This window comes from Danio aesculapii, chromosome 16, assembly GCF_903798145.1.
Source record: "Danio aesculapii chromosome 16, fDanAes4.1, whole genome shotgun sequence".
NCBI lineage: Eukaryota > Metazoa > Chordata > Actinopteri > Cypriniformes > Danionidae > Danio > Danio aesculapii.
This window is the reverse complement of record NC_079450.1, coordinates 51,599,024-51,619,003: the sequence shown is the minus strand read 5'-3', so window position 1 is coordinate 51,619,003 and position 19,980 is coordinate 51,599,024. Positions and strand designations below refer to the sequence as shown.

Genomic DNA, 19,980 nt, shown 5'->3' with positions numbered 1-19,980 from the left:
TTTTCTTTTCGGCTTAGTCCCTTTATTAATCTGGGGTTTCCGCAGTGGAATGAACTGCCAACTTATCCAGCATATGTTTTACGCAGCGGATGCCCGTCCAGCTGCAACCCATCTCTGGGAAACACCCATACATTCTCATTCACACACATACACTACGGACAATTTAGCCTACCCAATTCACCTATACCACATGTTTTTGGACTTGTGGGGGAAACCGGAGGAAACACACGCGAACACGGAGAACATGCGAACTCCACACAGAAACGCCAACTGATCAAGCTGTGGCTCAAACCAGCGACCTTCTTGCTGTGAGGCGATTGTGCTACCCACTGTGCCACCTTGACACTCCATTTCAATTAATTTATAACCCAATAAAAACTACACATAAAAACCACACACTTTAAAGTGTGTGATATTAAGTATTGTTATAAAAATGACCGCAAAAAGTTATAAATACTGACTGCGTTGCTGTTTTAAATCAGTTTCAAATCAGCAAGGTGTTAAGGTGATCGGGTTTACGGTGCTTTACACCATTCAATGGTTAATACGCGTTAATGTGTAACATGCAGCTGATGTTTGAGTGAACACAAAGACTCTGAATGATTCAACCCAATAACAGACAGACCTACAACATGGTTACAGAGGTAAAAATACATGTGAACTCTTACATCAGTGAGCTCGGAGTATTTTAGGCTCTTGACTCCGAGTCTATCGGTGTCATTTTCAGTCTGAAGCAGGCGAGCTAATGGATGGCGTCAATCTCCATGAAGTTAAAGAATACCAAAGGTCCTGCTATATTATAATCGAAATCATGTAGTATAAAGTATACTACACTTGTTTTTTTACTGTAAACTGACAATGTCGTCTTTTTTATTGACATGCGAAAAGGAAATACAAGAGAAAGCGCGGAGGAGAGCGCAAAAATGGCTGGTTTCGGATAATAATGCGTGTTGTTTTCATAATGTATGCGCGCCCGTGACAACAAATAGTTAAACAGAGAGGCTGAGGTATTCGTTGTGGACTTAAAGATGTGGAATGCCTTTGGGAATGGATCAAGCGGGTATGTGAGCAAGGCTCAAGGCTGGGAGTTTGTGCCGTGCTCTCGGCTGGAGAAACCGGGAAAGAAGAGTCCCGCCCGCGTGCGATCATTCCCGAGCCACCTCCTGGAGCAGCTTCCACCTGGAGCCGCGGCTGATGGACTAACTCCCAATCTGGAGCAACCGAGCCCACACTCGCGGATGAAGAAGAAGCTGGAGGAATTAAGAAAGCGCTACGATTTCGAGAAAGACGAGTGGAGAATGGAGAAGGAATCGCTTTTGAGACAAGTGGCTGAAATACAAGTACACAGCATAGGATACATAGGGGAGAGAGCGAGGACGAAAGAAAAAAAAAATCGATTTTCTCTGACAAGATTTGCTTTCCAAGCTATTACAGCATATTCTGCATGGAACTTTTGATGCTGCCTAATATAGCTCACGTGATTTCATCACTGTGTTCCGCGGTCAGGTCAGGATTTTCTGCGGTTATAGGTCAGGTTTTTGTTTTCGTGTGTGACAGTAATGATCAATCTCCTGGCTATTTGGTGCTATAGCACGTCTCAAGTCAATGTCTGCACTGTAATCCCCGCTGTTGTCATAACCAAAGAAATTAGGTTAATAAAACTTGACATTACTTAAAAGACCAAAGTTTTGGCATCAAAACTTAAACAGATGAGTTTAACTTACTCATTAGTAGGGCCAGACAGAATCTGTGGACATTTTTTGCTATTTCTGCAGAGAATTTTGGTAAAAATCTGCGGATTTATGTGGAAATATTTTGGGAGTATGATAACTGAAAACTTAATATGTGAAATAAAAAATAATCTCTTTAACTTTTATTTAATGTTTAAAATGCAAATCCATCTCCACTTATTTGTAAACAAAACAAGTCTTATCATGTAATATATTACATTATTGGATATATATCTACTAAAATAAAGAAAATATTACTTTACATACTGTATTGGACACAAATTGCCTACTCATTAGCTAAAAACTTTTACTTTATATTTTAAGTTCTCTAAATTTAACATTTTAATTTCACTAAACGATTCACCATGTCTCCGTTTAAAATGATTGGTAGCACTTGAAATTCTGCCTTGACGACCGCGCTGATTGTTTTTTAATTTTACATTTTTTTGTTTTGGATTAAATACTTTTTTTTTTAGAAAAGAAGAAATGTACAATATAAATCAGGAAGTAATCTGTAGGAGACTGGAACACAAGAATATACAATTACAAAGTGATAACAACAATAAGTAAAAATGAGTAATGGAAAGAAAGAAAAAGAGAACAAAATAAAGAAAGGGGAAGTACAAAATTAAATAAAAAATACAGAAAGCATTAAATACTGACATACTGGAAGCATGATATTTTCATAAGTTTCTATTAGCTTGCAGAATTTTTTGTTGTTAGATAAACACTTTAAGCAAGGAATCAATTTCAATAAAAAAATGGGCAAATGAGGGAGAGGATTTAAGAAATATTTGTTTGTGGATAAAGAGTTTTGCATATAATATAAAAAAGTTACATATATATTCTTCATTTTTATTCTTGGGATTAGAATAATAACAAATAATATCTTTCAATTTAAGGATTTGTTTTGTTGATTGGGATTTATTCAAATAACCCGCGCTGATTGGTCGATATATCTTATATGACACAAGGTGGTCATTTAGCTTGTGATGCTGACTTTTGCTGACGAAAGAGAAAAGTTAAATTAGAAAGTAGATAATTAAATGCTTTTACATTTATTCTTAATTGATATAGATGCAGGGGAGACACGGTGGTGCAGTGGTATAGTGTTGTCGCCTTACAGCAAGGTCATTGGAAGTTCTAGCTGAGTTTCTGTGTGGAGTTTGCATGTTCTCCCCGTGGTCACGTGGGTTTCTTAATGACCCACCTCGTAAAAATCAGAAAGAGCTTTATTGCCAGGTATGTTCACACATACTAGGAATTTGTTTTCGTGACAGAGCTTCTACAGTGCAACAGGATTACAGAGACAGCAACAGGATTACAGAAACGTAAATGTAATGTTTTGAAACACTAACGTAGTGCAGCTAAATATAAACCTTGATATAAATGGCCCTGGAGTAAGTAAAGAATATAAAAGCTGAAATATTTAAATCTGTTTAAAAAGTTTAATCTGTTAGGTATTTTAAGTTTTCTGTACTTAAACATTTAAGTTAATTCAATGAGACCACATTTAGTCAACTTAAATATTTGAGTTGTCCATTTCCCATTACTCAAACGAATTGAGGGAATCACTTTCCTCAAATCATTTGAGTAGTCTCAACTTAAGAAGAGTTTACAATGTGAGTTTTGATTAGGCCTACTTTAAAAGTAAATCAGGTATAAATGGCAAGAGTTGATGTCGGATTACTTTTGTCACACACTTATACTTTATTTTATACCCAACACTAGTTTGCATCGTTCCTAAGTTTTAAAAATGCAAAGCATACTGAAAACAATAATTAAAATATAACTCAAAATAATTAAATGTTGTATTGTTGGCATGCATTGGAAACATTTAATGGAACTGAAATTTCAAGAGTTCACACTTAGCTGATGATTCATCAAAAGCTTGTTTGACATGCTGTCCCGGGAGAGAGCCCCGAGCTCAAGGGATCCTCAAGCCCGGGGCTTCCTCCCATTTGCAGAGCGAGAGGGGAGCCTGAGCTCGGTGGATCTCAGAACTCCCCGTCTGCAGTAGCTAAGGGAACATGTGAGGTAAAAAGGGGGCTAGACAAATGCTTGATTGTTATGCATGATGTATATTTTTGGATGGTGGGAGGAAACCGAAGAACCCGGGGAAAACCCACGCGGACACGGGGAGAATATACAAACTCCTCACAGAAACACCTACCGACCTGGCAGGACCAGGGCTGGCAGTGTTCTTGCTGTGGAGCTAACAGTGCTAACCACTGGGCCTCCGTGCCGCCCGATCTATAGTGAAAGAGAAGAATGGGGAGGAAGGGGGGTTTCTTCCAAACGAAGATAAAGTGGACTGAAAACTGAGGTTATAGTAGCTTATGGCTCATATGATTGGATGATACTGATTAGCTTAATATGAGACCGGCTGTGATAAATCATAAGCATGTGATCCTCTCGAAATTAGTTTATGAATAAACCTCACTTAAAATGAAAATGTAATTAATATTTTTTTGTCCAAAAATAAAGGACAATATTTTTTTGCAGACTGTAAAAAGTGATTAGTGGAATTAACCCTTTAACTGCCCCACAAAGAGAAACAAATTGGATTGCATTTAAATTAACTCCTAAAGTCGCTAGCTAACCCACTCAATGCATTTCTTTTTCAACACATCCCATAATTTCTAAAATATCAACCCTTGCCTAATGGTTGATACGTCGGTTTATGGTAAAAGTACAGGAATTAATACATATACTATGGAAAATCTGAAAATATGAAGTGTAAGACCAATTTATTTAAAAACAATCGAAATAAATCATTTGTGAATACTAAATCATCTTTATTTTTTGCCATAAAATATTTCAGATTCTCATTTAACATGCTTTCTTGTTTTACAAAAAAAACCTACATCAAGTGTAGTACTGAAACAGGATTATGTTTGTTTGATTTGTTTGTAAACCAACAATGCTGTGTGTGTAAACCATTATATAAAACACTCATTCTTTAAATGACTTTAACCATCATTATTTAAAACAGTCAAAATATGGTCAACCATTTGCTAGAGCAGGCAGTTAAAGGGTTAAAAAGAGTTAAAAAAAACACATTACCTTATAATTATCAAGTAAACAAACTCTGTTTCAAGAGTTCACACTTAGATATTGTTTGACAACTGTTAGCAGGTTTGGCATGCTGTCCCGGGAGAGAACCCTGAGCTCGGAGATAGGTGAGCCCAGGGCTCCCGCCTGGTCCATAGAGCATATAAGGGGAGTACGAGATCAGGTGGTTCTCGAGAGCTCCCCGTGGTAAAGGAAGAAAGGAGGAGAAGGGGTGGATGGGGGGTTTCTTCGGAAAACGAAGATAAGAGAGTAGTTCTAGCTAGGCTACTTATAGTGAGTTGGGGTTAATCTGATTGGCTAACTAGTGAATGTAGATGAGTGGCCAGCTGCAGTCAATCATATCACGTGCTCCTCTCGAAATTAGTTTGAAAACTTCACTTATAATTATAAAAGTGAATGGGTTTACTGACTTTTTCAAGTAAAACCAACTTGTTGCTTTTTATGTCAACAGGTTTACTCACTACCCAGCAAACAATTTAGTGTTTAAAAGACGTCTAATAGACATCTAAACGTAGACAGCTAATAGACATCTAAACATAGAGAATATGGGCTGTCAGTGAAAATCTAATAGACGTCTAAGAACAGGCCAAACTAGTCATCAAATAAACAGAAATGAATTACTTCACATATAAAGTCTGTCTAATCTGTCACTGACAGCCCAATTTTAGGCCTTGCCAAGATGACTATGTTTAGACGTCTATTAGACATCTATTAGACATCTTTTAAAAACAAAAAATGTTTGCTGGGTTATTTAAAGTAACTGATCGTTTATACAGTGAAGGTCCTAGTCCAGGCATGGGCAAACTCGATCCTGGAGGGCCGGTGTCCCTGCAGAGTTTTGTTCCAACACTAATCAAACACACCTGAACACCCTAATTAGTGTCTTTAAGATCACTAGAAAGCTACAAGCAGGTGTGTTTGATTAGGGTTGGAGCAAAACTATGCAAGGACACCGGCCCTCCAGGATCGAGTTTGCCCATCCCTGTCCTAGTCAATAGTTATATTTAATATATACAAGCGTAAGCCAGTAAATGTTAGTGTTTTGTCTCTGCTGATGGGATCAAAAGTAACAATGCAATTTCTATTTAAAGTGAAAATTGTCAAGTTGTTCTATATATGTTCATAATATGTTATAGTATATATGTTCATAATATCACCTGATATTGATAGACCACACTTGTGAGTTAGTAAATACAGCAAAACATATATTTATGTCTAAAACATAATTTTTTATAGGTTTTTATGAAAAGTGCTATTCTACTTTCGTCCTCGCTCTCCTCAAACGTGACGTATGCGTATTTTTGTTTGTTTGTTGGTGTGCGCAAAAATGCCGAATGTTTTGTGCTGCCGTGCGTTGTGTTCGCAGGGTGGAGAGAACAGAAGGATGTTGTTGGAGCTGAAGTGTGTTTTAGAGGAGGTGCAGTCGGGGGTGAAGCGGGAGGAGAGTAAACGCGGAGAGCTGGAGCTGCAGTACACGCAGGATCGCTGCGCCTGGGAACTGGAGAGATCCGAACTCAAAAGTCGCATTACTCAGGTATGAAGCAGATGTTTGTTATCCAGTGATATGTCTGTGATAAAATGTTGCTACATTTCTATGATAGAGAGGTTTACAATGTTTTTAGTAATACTAAGGCTGTCTTTGTTAATGTATTTTGAACTAACAATGAGCAATACATTGCAGTGATTTTTGTTTATGTTAGATATTGAAAATAAAGTTGTTCACAGTGTAACTCAAGGTGCATTAACTAATGTTTAACAAGCACGATAACTTTGGATGTTAATAATGCATTAGTAAATGTTGAACTATATGATTAATAAATGCTTTACAAGTATTATTCATTCTTATTTCATGTTAGTAAAAACAATCCTTAATGTAAGGTGTATCTGGTTCTCAAGGTCTCAAAAGTGTTATTTGTGACCCTGGACCACAAAACCATGCAGTCATATGTGCAATTTTTTGTTATTGAGGTTAATAAATAAGCTTTCTATTGATGTATGGTTTGTTAGGACAATATTTGGCTGAGAGAACTATTTGAAAATCAAGAATCAGAGGGTTAAAAAAATACAAATATTGAAGCTTTAAAGATGTTCAAATGAAGCTTTTAGCAATGCATATTACTAATCAAAACTAGGCTGTGATATATTTATAGTTGGACGTTTACAAAATGTCTCCAATGCACATGATCTTAATATTCAAGTGATTTTTGGCATGAAAGAAAAATCAATAATTTTGCCAAAATATACCCGTTCAACTCAAACCTGGGACACATTTTATAAGCAGTTTATGAGTAGATAAAACTTAAATTGTTTATCATTTCCTTGTATGAAAGATACAGATAGTCATAATTGTCATAGTGTAGTCTTGCTATGTATTATTTAGTAAAGAATAACTTTTTTGCCTACATTTGCTGGGTAAAACAAATGCTACATGACTGTAATGACTGGCCAATTTCATGTTCATTTCCACACTACAGTGTGAAACATTTAAAGGGATACATTATCGACAGATAAAGGATTGCTTTCACACAGTTGTTCATGCAGCACTGACAAAACACCACAGAAACAACTTAAATGCATCTGTGACCCGTAATCGAACACATTCACCTGGCCTGCTTATCTCCATAAGGATGGCTTTTCCAGAGCGGTCAGTTTGCTCAGTAGCTTACCCTGTACAGTGTTGTATTTTGAACATTGCGGTCCTGGTTCAAGTCCATTTTGCAACCCAGGCTCATTCTGAGAACGTAGTCCCGGGGACGTTTCTGGAGACCGCGAAATACGTCCCGGGAGGTACGTATTTTTGCAGTTTTTGTTTTCGCGAATCCGCAAGAGGCCGCTGTGCATGCTTTTCCCCGCAGCGTTCTCGCGTAAACCCGCTAGAGGCCGCTGTCGAACGACCTTCCGCCTGTCTGCCTGGATGACAGAATGATTGACCGTGCAACCGGCCAATCGGCTGACCCACCCTCCTCCGTCCCTAAACCCAACCAACGACGATTCACAAAAGCCGTCCATAAAAAGAAAAGCCCTCGTCTGATTTTTACCACGTTTTCGGATTTTGACCACATTCTCTGATTCTCATTTTTGACCAAGTTCTGTGACGAACTTGTTCGCTTAATTTTTTGGATTTTGTTTTTGTTTTCTTACCTAATTTCTGGAACCGCTCTTCCCCGGACTCGAACCCAGTCGTCGTCGTCATGGTCAGCCCCTCTCTGCGCCTCGAGTCCACCAGAGTACACGAAGAGCTAACCGGACAAACTGGTTGCAGCGGGAAAGCCCTCCACATGGAGGTGAGCGGCCGGCTGGCCGGCCGGCAAGCGCCGAAAGGAACGGCGTCACACCGCCCCGCAGCATTCGCTTAAAAAATGCAATGCAGCCGTACGTACCCCCGGCTACGTATTTCGCGGTCTCCAGAAACGTTCTCAGAATGAGCCTGGGTTGCCATTTTGATGGACTGTTTCAGAAACCAGGAAAAAACAAAAAAAGCGCATTTATAGTACAAGTATGAGGCTGTGATGCGCTTTTCTCTTCCTTATTTGCTTTTGAAAACACTGGGGTTTAGGGAAGGTCGATTGCATGGTGATATGCATACAACAAACGGGTCACTTTCTCACAGACATGCATGAGAAAGAAGTGTAAATGGCATGTACTGTATGAGAAAACAGGTCAGTAACTTGTTTAAGGTTTGCAGAAATGTACATAGCACCCTCTGGTGGATTTGCTGCCGGGAATTGTCACTGGAGCAACGTATTTGGCGGTTTGCAAAAATGTAGTCCTGGGAATGTGTTCCCGAATGAGCCTGGGTTGTTTTTTGCCACATATTTGGGACCTAGAGTTATTATACATATAAAGTTGAACAAAACTAAACATATACTTGTTCATATTTTAAACACATTCTGCAATGCTTAAAGCCTTTTCTGCAAATGTACATATTAAGAATGATCAATCTGAAGCACAAATCTAATTTCGAAAAGCTGGAAAATGAAATAATTGATCTTATAACTAGTATAGCATAAATACAGTAATGCTAAATCAGGAGAGCAGCTAAACACGAGGCACTGGCTTTCATGAAAGGTTTTGCCATTTGGAAAAAAAAAGTTTGAGTTTTGGTTGAAAGTTAAATTGCTAAAATATAATATTGTACTGGCACATAGACAACACACAGCTAATGCTGAGGTTTTTGAATGTTTGTTAGTTTTCTAATGGCTGTCATTGGGCATCGCTCAGAGATTGCATAGGCTTAATGTAACACAAACACTATCAAGTGCAAATATATCCTGTCAGCAGAGGCTTTGTGTGGAAGCAGCCACAGAAGACCAGCTCTTGTGCGGTACTAGATACTGTCAAACATCAACGATGTAGAAATTTGCCAGTTCAAATATAACGGATGTAACATATACAGTTAAAGGCTAAACGAATGCCATCCTGTGAAAGTTTTATTCTTTTTTTAATGATTACCCAAGTGATGGTTAACTGAGCAAGGAAATTATATTTTATTTATTTTAGTTTGGCTGGAATGAAAGTAGTTTTTAAACATTTTAAAACAAATTTTATGGTCAATATTATTAGCCCCCTTAGCCAATTATTATTATTTTTGATTGGCTACAGAACAAACCACTGATGCCCAATGACTTAATTAACCTAATGACCTAATTAACTAGTCTAGTTAACCTATTTAAATCTTTAAATTGCACATTAAGCTGAATACTACTAACTAATAAAATATTATGTACTGTCATCATGCCAAAGACAATAGTAATTATCTGTTAGAAATTAGTTATTAAAACTACTGTTTAAAAATGTGCTGAAAAAACAGCGCTTGGGAAATATTTGAAAAACAATTAGCATTTCACAACATTTCATAATTTTGTCTTAAACTGCACTACCTGACAAGAGTCTTGTCGTCGATCCCAGTTGTAAAAGCAACAAATAATAACTTCTAGTTGATAATCTGACTTCTAATTGATCATTTGGAAAAGTGGCAGAAGGTCGATTTTTCTGTTGAACTGCATCCCGATCATCACAAATACTGCAGAAGACCTACTGGAACCCGCATGGAGCCAAAATTCCATAGAAATCAGTCAAGTTTGGTGAAGGAAAAATCATGGTTTGGGGTTACATTCAGTATGGGGGCGTGCGAGAGATCTGCTGAGTGAATGACAACATCAACAGCCTGAGGTATCAAGACATTTGTGCTGCCCATTACATTACAAACCACAGGAGAGGGCAAATTCTTCAGCAGGATAGCGCTCCTCATACTTCAGCCTCCACATCAAAGTTCCTGAAAGCAAAGAAGGTCAAGTTGCTCCAGGATTGGCCAGCCCAGTCATCAGACATGAACATTATTGAGCATGTCTGGGGTAAGATGAAGGAGGCGTTGAAGATGAATCCAAAGAGTCTTGATGAACTCTGGGAGTCCTGCAAGAACGCTTTCTTTGCCATTCCAGATGACTTTATTAATAAGTGATTTGAGTCATTGCAGAGATGTGTGGATGCAGTCCTCCAAGCTCATGATGGAGTCAGACACAATATTCATTCTGTTTCCACTGCAGCATGACTTTATATTCTATACTGGACATTATTTCTGTTAAGTGACAAGACTTTTGTCTAAACAAAGTCAGACCTTATTGTCCTAATTAAATAATTAAAAATCAAGGCATGATTATATTTTATTTGAGTCAAATAAGCGTAATCTAGAGACCTTTGCCTTTCATATAAGCCACTTCTGATGTAGTTATTGTTTGTTGTTCCTAAAACTTGGATAGGCGACAAGACTTTTATCAGGTAGTGTAAGTGCAAAGACTGTAAAACGCAAACTTTAAAAATACCTTTTAAACAAACTTTTCCCCTTTGCGTTATTATTATTCGCAACTTTCATTTCTGTTTATAAAGTCCTTATAAAGACACAGTCCAGACCGCCCTATGTTTTCTATTCATGGTGAAAGCAGATTTCAATCATCTCTGGGGATTTTTACATTATTGTGCATGTGACTCAGAGACACTCCTAATACAGTAGCACAGACAGTATATTGTACAGCAGATCAAGAGGAGAGGAGCTTTAGATGGTTGAATGATAGCATATCTTGTGACAGGCTTCACCTCAGGGCATAGAGTCGTTGGAAAAAAACAATTCTACTGTGTAATGTTCTCAAATATATCCCAAATGCACTCTTCAAAGAAATGGTTCCATTTAGTACCAAAAATGGTCTTATATGCTTCATATATGGACCTCCAAATGTATATGTAAAAATATGTTTCTGTTTATTTACAATTGTGAATTGCATTATGGGATGTTGATCTCTGCTCTCAACTTTTGATGTTGAAAATTCAACTCTACAGTTTAACAAAGTGACTTTTTAAAAAAAAAATATATTTTTATTTTCTTCTAACAACACAGAGCGATACAGAAAGCAACAACGATTATAAAGACAAAACAGAAGCAACGGGAAAAAAAATAAATAAAAAAATAAGACAGAAAAAAAATATTTTATTATCTTTTTTATTAACCATTATTACACCAGTTCCTCCAATATTATACACGGGTCAACAATGTTACACATTTATATCTAGGCCAGTGGGCGCAGGCAATATGGTGGTCTTGCAGATGATAACAGGGTTATACCTTTAAACTGTTATCCTGGGCATTTGATAAATAATTAAAAAAGGGTTTCCAGGTGGCTTCAAAGCCGGCAATGTTATCAGAAAGATTGTGTCTTAGCCTCTCTAAATGTAAAGTGGTAGAGAATGCTAAAAGCCAGGATTTAAAACGTGGTTTTGAAGGCTTTTTCCATAAATAAAGAATCATTTTTTTAGCTAACACCATTCCATATTGAACAGCTTTTTTAATTTGATGACTACAAAGTGACTTTTTATTGACATTTTAGAAGTTTGAGATAATATAAAGTATAAAAAAATAATATATAGAGAAATACTGTCTGGAAAATAACAGAAAATGTACTGGCAGTTTATTACAAGGTTTTTGTTGCGTAATACACAACACCAACCCACACAATAAATCACTTTAAACTATTAAAACTGTTTATAAAAGTCACGTTTTTGACATTTTCAAGGTTAAAAGTCGTTGGAGGAAAGATCGAGGTCCCATAATGCAACTCAAAAGCATAAATAAATTGGGGGGAAAAAAAACACATGAACACAAAGTATGGAAAACTGCTGATTTACATACATTTTAGTGTAGAGCCATTTTTTTTTTTTTGTCATGGAATTTTTATTCTTGCAAATAGCATTGTACATTTTATTACAACCCACAAAACAATCCCCAAACAAAACAATCAACATTTCAAATAAATAGGTAAATAAATAAAATAAACAAAATAATAATATATAAAATAAAATACAGAGGAAAAAAAATAAATAAATAAATAAAATTATAATATCAAACCATATACATACATACACATATACCTTCACTCAATCCACATCTAAGGTTTTTAAGTGATTAAAAAATGCAATAAATTGTTGCCATTTTTCAAAAAAGCGTTCTCCCCTACCTCTGATATTGTATTTAATTTTCTCAAGTTTTAAAAAGAAGACCAAATCTTTGAGCCACAATGAGATAGAGGGGGGTTGTGGGGAGGTCCAGGACAACTGTATTCTGCGTCTAGCGAGAAGAGATGTGAAAGACACAATGTCAGCGTGTCTCCGGTTTAAAGGTTGACACTGAGAGGGAACACCAAAGATCGCGAATAAAGGGCAAACAGCTAACTTGACCCCCAGAATATCAGAAACAATTTTAAAAAAAGTGATCCAATAATGAGCCATTTTAATAGGCTGATTAAAAACAACCCCAAATGGTTCTTTAAACTCGAGTTAGATGGTTCTCCATAGTACCATTTAAGGGTTGTACCACGTCGCAGCAGCAACCTGCTCGTGAAAAATACACACTTAGGCCCCGTTTACACGAATACGTCTTAGTTTTAAAAGGTCATTTTAGAGCGAAAACGATCCATGTCCACACTGGTGTTTCATTTAGCATTACTGAAAAGCCCTCCACTGAAAATGCACATCACGTGACCACATACACACACACACGCATGCGCTCTAGCATATGCACAACTCTGAGCTCCAGGCAGTCAGCGGGTGCACGTCGGACAGTTTATCAAGGATGTACCTGTCACGATCACCAGCGATCATAACTCCCAGATCGCTGGATCTCACACACAAACACATGGACTACAATTCCGCCATTGATGGACTACATATTCAGTCATGCCACACACATACTCACACCTGCTCCAAGTCTCTACTGATTACACTCGCACCACCCGAGCATTGTCAAAGACTGATTACAGACGCTACTTAAACAGCACACACTCTCATTTCCATTGCCGAGTCTTGTTATCTGTAAAGTGACATTACAAAGCGTTTCCCTTAGTCTTGTTCCTCCGTGTTTTTTGATCTTTGCCTGGTTTCCCTTTCTCCTTGTCTGCCGCCTGTCTACCGACCTCTCGCCTGTGTTTGACTACGATTCTGGACTGCCTTTATACATCTGTTTGCACCTGTGTTGACCATTGCTTCCCTGACTTTGAATAAACCTGCACGTGGATCCTGAACCTCAGTTGTCTCTGTCACTCCCCGTGTTACAGTACCACTGGATCATGTCTCGCTATAGTTGTTAAACGTGATATTTAATTCATCTTGTCTCTATCTAACGACTCTTTGGTGTTTTGACTCTATCAGGTAACGTGTCACAGCATCAGGACTCTGCTTCAGTCTTTCACTTTCATGCTTGTACTTAGTAATTTTAGCGTTTTGTTATTAGTGTACTTACTGTACTTAGTGTTTTGTTGCTGTTGGTTGTGCATCTTTTTCACCAAGCAAGTTTGTGGACGCAATTATAACGACCCAGATCACTCTGCCTATTCATGCCAGGGTCCCGCTGAAAAAGTGATTGACAGGTGGTAATTTGTGTGTAACTTTATTTATTTAGGATTTGGTTATGGGTAAAACTAAGACCATGCGGGTCAGGTAGTTGAAACGGTAGCCTACAAATAATGAATTTGTTATTAATTAATTCATTATTCATAAATAATTAAGTTCTCCCCGTGTTGGTGTGGGTTTCCTCCGGGTGCTTAGGTTTCCGCCACAAGTCCAAACACATGTGGTATAGGTGAATTGGGTTTGCTAAAAAATTGACCGTAGTGTATGTGTGTGAATGAGAATGTATGGGTGTTTCCTAGTGATGGGTTGCAGCTGAAAGGGTATCCGCTGCGTAAAACATATGCTGGATAAGTTGGCGGTTCATTCCGCTGTGGCGACCCCTGATTAATAAAGGGACTAAGCCGAAAAGAAAATGAAGGAATAAATAATTAATTTACCGCCGCCTACGATGCCAATCGTCCATCGCGATGTTTCGCATTAGACATCGTACTATGCCAAATTGGTTGACATCGCCTAACCTTAATTATGGATGCGATGAATCACGATGAATCTTTTAAATATATATTTAAATATCAGAATCAGAATCAGAAAGAGCTTTATTGCCAGGTATGTTCACACATACGAGGAATTTGTTTTGGTGACAGAGCTTCTACAGTGCAACAGGATTACAGAGACAGGACAAAAAACAGATAATAATATATTTAAAAAAAAAAATAGAAGTAGTGAGTGCAAATATACAGATTGACAAGTGTATGTACATGTTTATTACTATATACAACGTTATATGTGCAGCTGTTATGTGCAAATTGGCATGTAAAGTGTGTTGTTAAATAAGTGTATATGTGTATAAAAGTGTATAGCAAGTAGTGATGTTGGTTTCGCAATTATTATCATCAAGTGTTCATGATATGGATTGCCTGAGGGAAGAAACTGTTTCTGTGTCGGGCTGTTCTGGTGCGCAGTGCTCTGTAGCGTCGACCAGAAGGTAAAAGTTCAAAGAGGCTGGGTGTGAGGAGTCCAGAGTGATTTTGGCAGCCCTTCTGCTCGCTCTGGATAAGTACAGTTCTTGGGGAGTAGGAAGGGTTGTACCAGTGATTCGCTCAGCAGTCCGAACTATTTATATTTAACTATTAAATATAAATTTATATTTATTTATTAATTTCACCCAAACCAAAATAAGTAAGCCTTTCTCCAGAAGAAAAAATATAATAGGAAAATCTCACAGGAGGGCTAATGATTTAGTCTTCAGCTGCATGTTAAACATGACATTTCATACACTGCTGGGCTTCTCCATCTTAAACACACAGCAAAAACACAGAAACTAGTTAGTGAGCTTGTCTTGAAGATTCATTGTTTTACATTGTGGAAACAAGTGTTGCTTTAATACGAATGCACTTGTTTGCGTTCACAAAATAATTTGGGTTTTTCCACACAAATCCAGCCCAAAAGTATTAGTGAGTTCAGACATCAGGGAGAGGTCGAACTCAGCTGAAAAAAGGAGTTTTCTTTGCCGTCCACATCCTACCGCAGCACATACTTCTGTCCCAGTGGATTTCTAACGTTTACCACTAGACATTCACAGCAGGGCATTTGCCAGCATATTTCCGAGTGCATTTTTTGATCTTTAAAACAGGGATGAGCCGCTCCGGCCCCCCACCCTCAGGAATGTGAGATGCTAAAGGATTGGTCTTGCTGTCTATTAATAGAGAGCTGTTTTTGTGACATTGTTAGCCAGACACAGAGCGCGCAGCAACCGCAACGATTTTATTTTAGCCTTTAAAGTCTGGCTACAGTACGCATCAGTGTTTCACATGTCCTCGGCTTGTAAACACACGCTTCTAGTGCACTCTGGAGAAGGCATATAGGTTTAGTGACTGTGTATTTCAGTGCTATAGATGCGGACTGTTTACACAAACACTGCTTCACTCAGCATCGTTGCTATGAGGTGCATAAATAAGATTCATCTATTTTTGTCTTTGCAGTTGCACAGTTAGTGTGTCATGCAGGATTAGTTCAAGCGAGACGTAGTAACATCAGAGTTTTCAGCTATTTTAAGATTGAAAGGATGTTAAAGGGATAGTTCAGTCAAAAATGTCAATTCTGTCATATTTTAGTCGTTGTTTCAAACCTGTTTGTTTTAGGGTGCTTTCACACCTGTAGATCGATTGTTTTGTTATGAAACAGGGATTCAAATTGTTACAATGACTATATTTACATGGACATCAGTAATCTATAGGGGCGTGACGAGATGCTTACTTCACATGACGAGATACGAGATTGGGTTCACGAGGACGAGATAAGATTTTTGACAGTATTTTTAAGAAGTCTTCAATAGCTTTAGTTTCCATCCACCTATTTTATGAGTATTTTGCATATGCGCATAAAAAAACGGTTGATGGAAACGCCATGATACGCATAAATTTTGAAAATGCGCATTTAAAAACGTATTCGCATAGCTGAGTAGGATAAACTTTTTATTCGATAGGAAAAGATGCGCATAAACTACAATGGAAACACTTTTACCGCACAAATTCCAGTATGCACATTAAAAAAGGTCATGTGATTTTATTATAAGAGATCATGTGATGGTAAAAATGTGTGTAAATGGACAAACCAGCAGGCTGAACACACTGTCAAACCATCTGAACTGTTGTTTTGGTCATTCTAAAACACCTTACCGTTTCAGTATTAGTGTTATTATATTATTAATGACCTCCAGAATCAAGAGCGTCTGTGCTCCGCGTCTGACACCTTTAAACACCACCACGCGTTCACTGCGTGTCAGGATTGCCTTCTGAGGCGCAAGTCGATTATTAGATGAAGAAAAGATTGACGCAGCTTCTCCTACCGCAGTAAATTCAGTTTTTACTGTTGATATTTGGCGCCAGTTGATCAGGAAGCGACGATTTTGTTCGTTTTGACTCGATGGATGGAAACGCTGCTTTATTCGCACGTCTTTAATGCGATAATACAGTTTTGCGCATAAAGTTCATTCGCATTTTTGGATGGAAACATAGCTACTGATGAAATACATGAATGGAAAATAGTCTTTTATTCAACTGAAAAAAAATGCTAAACTATTTAGGTGCTTTTTTTTTCAATGAACTTATAATGAATGTTATTTAACTTCGATTTTAATGAATTCTCTGCAGTAAAGGACATACAAATACTGCAAAATATTTGCTAATAAATAGACAATTGATTTTTATTCAACTGAAGAAAAATCACAAAATGTAAAACAATTTAGGTGCTCTTTTAAATCAACTTGTATTGAATGTTATTTTACATTTATTTTACTGAATTATACCATAAAGGACTTGCAAACACTGTTATATATTTAGCTAATAATATTTAGCTATAAACTCTACTGACTGGCTCCTCCCCTGTACCGTGTTACATGTAAATCGAACTCCTTTCCACAAATTGAACATTTTTAAAAAATAACGTGTGTAATCATGTCATTTTTGGGTTTTTAGTTTTTCAGCAGTTTCACTTTCATTCAGCAACAGCGTCCGTTTTTTCACGCACAGCATAAACATGTGTTCGGTGATGATGATAATGACCTTTACTGACTCGATGGGTGAAGAGAAGTGTCAAACAGCTGAGTGTGTATGGCTTACCTTGTCGCAAAATGCAGCTAAAAGTCCTACACAATGGTAGTAGTTTGATTACGTCGTTTACATTACGTCTGTACTACACGCCAATAATGCGACTGAAATCGGAATACTCCACATGCCTTAATTCGATTAGTGTTTACGACGATTATGGCTTTAAGCATATCTTTTTTTTAAAGATTTATTTTTGGCCTTAAGTTGATAGGACAGTGTTTCAGACAGGAAGCAAAGTAGGGATGGGAAATGTCCACGAGCCGGGATTCGAACTCGGGACACCCTGAAGTGCTACTGCACCATATGTCAGCATGCTAACCACTAGGCTATTGTGCTGACGGCTTTAAGCATATCTAAAGTGCTATTCCATCGTATGTTATGAGCTGTGGTTAATGCGTGTGGCTGCAGTCGTAGCAGCCTCTGCTTGTGGACGTCGCAACCCACGAACTCCACGGTGAAGAAAAAACGATTACGTCACACTCACCCATCCAAAACGAGTGACACACAACTCCGAGGCCAGCTTGTCAGGTGTGTGCAAAGCACTTGATGTGCGGTTCTAATCCAATTCTGCCTCAAATCTTCAGTGCCAAATTCACCCTCGCGCTCCATCACAGCATCACAACTTTTGATGAAGCTTTTCACCTTGACGAGAAATCGTCGCAATTTAGTCTCGTAGCCCCAGATCTCGTCACATGCCTTAGACACATAAATTAGACAATAATATGATGGTGTTTACATGAGTTGCTTTTTGAATATTCCTTTCATGATCCCGTTGTACGTTATAACACATAATTTGCTTAACATCATGTCACCACTCTCTCCATGTTTCCTCTGGAGTTTCATGTAATTTCGGGTGTTTGTTTTTAATTAGTCGACTTAAACTGCAGTTTGGCTCTTTCACTTTCATTCAGGAACATTTCATGCATGCCCCCTATGACAAACTGAGGTTTTGGATGTGAGGGACTGCTGGAAGAGTGTTGTTTTAATGGAATTAAAGCCCTGTGCATATGTACTATCCTGTCGCAAAAATGCGGTGAAAATCCTACACGACGGTAATAATTTGTGTGTGTTTGTCTGTGCACTTCAATATTGTGACTAAAATTGGCATACTCCTCACGTCTTAATCCGAATTCTGTTTAGTTCAATTAATCAGAGTATAGTCTTATATAAATAAGACTATATGAATATATAAATACTTTTATTAGTAATAAATTAGTAAATATTAATATTGTATGTTATCAAAAATATTGTAATTTCCTCCAGTTTCCCCCACAGTCCAAAGACATGCAGTATAGGTGAATTGGATGAATTGGCCGTAGTGTGTGTATGTGTGTGTGGGTGTGAGTATGAGTATGTGTGTGTGTGTGCGTGTTACAGTACTGGGTTGTGGCTGAAAGGGCATCCACTGCATAAAACATATGCCGGAATAGTTGGTTCATTCTGCTGTGTCGACCCCTGATAAATAAGGGACTAATCCGAATGAAAATGAATGAATGAATGATCCACTTCATATATTTACTGCTATATTTTAAAGTGTATTCATTCTCATGATGGCAGTCAAATTTTCAGGATCACTGCTCAAGTCATAATTCATAATATGTTGATTTGTGGTCAAAAATGTTTTCTTTTTCAGTGTTGAAAACAGTTATGCTACTTAATTTAACATGCTGTATTGTTTTTCTGAATAAAAAGTTCAAATAGAAGCATTTATCTGAAATAAAAATAGTTTGCCCCATTATAAAAGCTTTACTATCACTTGAGATAATATATTGATTGTTAAAAAATGCAACCTTTTGAACGAGAAAACCTGCATAATAAAGTGTAATAATAACAACTTAGACTATAGACTATATGCCTCAGAGATGTCTGTCAGCTGCAGAGCTCAATCAAGCTCAGTGATAAATATGGTTTTAGTGTCTGCTGTCTCGTGAGCTCAGGATCATCGAGGGGTCAGCATACCAATGTCCCGTCTCTGTTACACACAAAACTAGTCTGAGATTTTCCGTGTCAGTAGGCTTAAGGCCCCGTTCACACCAAGAATGATAAATAAAAATTAGAGTTGTTCCGATAATGAAACTAGTATCGGAAATACTCGCAGATATCAGCGATATCGGTATCGGCGAGTACTTGAAACCATAAACCAATTCGATACCTTCTTTTTAAATACAACAACCTGTAAGAGCAGCGAAGAAGAGGAGGGTAACACACTATTTTATATAAAAAATATTTCTGAATTTGAAGTTTAAGGACATTTTTTTCTATATTATTATTTATAAGTTGTTTTATATTTCTTTATTTTTTGCACTAATTTTAATATAGTAATTTTCTACAATAGAATTTTCACTAGAGGGCGCTGTCTACATTTTTGTGAATTTGAAATATGTTGCTCAACGTACGTTTTGTAGAACGTTTTAGGTGACAAATTCACTAGAGGGCGCTGTCTTCATTTTTGTAAATTTGAAATATGTTGCTTAATGTACGTTTTGTTGTACGTTTTAAATGAGAAATCTACTAGAGTGCGCTGTCTATATTTTTGCGAATCTGAAATACGTTACTTAAGTGTATGTTTTGTCATACGTTTTACATGACAAATCCACTAGAGGGCGCTGTCTACATTTTAGTGAATCTGAAATACGTTACTTAATGTGCGTTTTCTAGAACGTTTTAGGTGA

At 37.5% G+C, this 19,980-nt stretch overlaps 1 protein-coding gene across 2 annotated transcripts in view; it reads left to right on the top strand.

Annotated features, from left to right (window-relative positions):
- Positions 1 to 19,980, top strand: part of soga3a (SOGA family member 3a) — a 37,545-nt gene that overhangs the window by 1,086 nt on the left and 16,479 nt on the right. Inside the window, exons 1-2 of one of the 2 annotated variants that reach the window (XM_056474710.1) lie at positions 829 to 1,340; positions 6,172 to 6,339. In XM_056474710.1, coding sequence (XP_056330685.1) covers positions 1,029 to 1,340; positions 6,172 to 6,339 — 480 coding nt within the window. In that variant the 5' untranslated portion in view covers positions 829 to 1,028. Of the gene's footprint in view, positions 1 to 828; positions 1,341 to 6,171; positions 6,340 to 19,980 lie in introns of those variants that run through there. The other variant, XM_056474711.1, reaches the window with a different exon arrangement.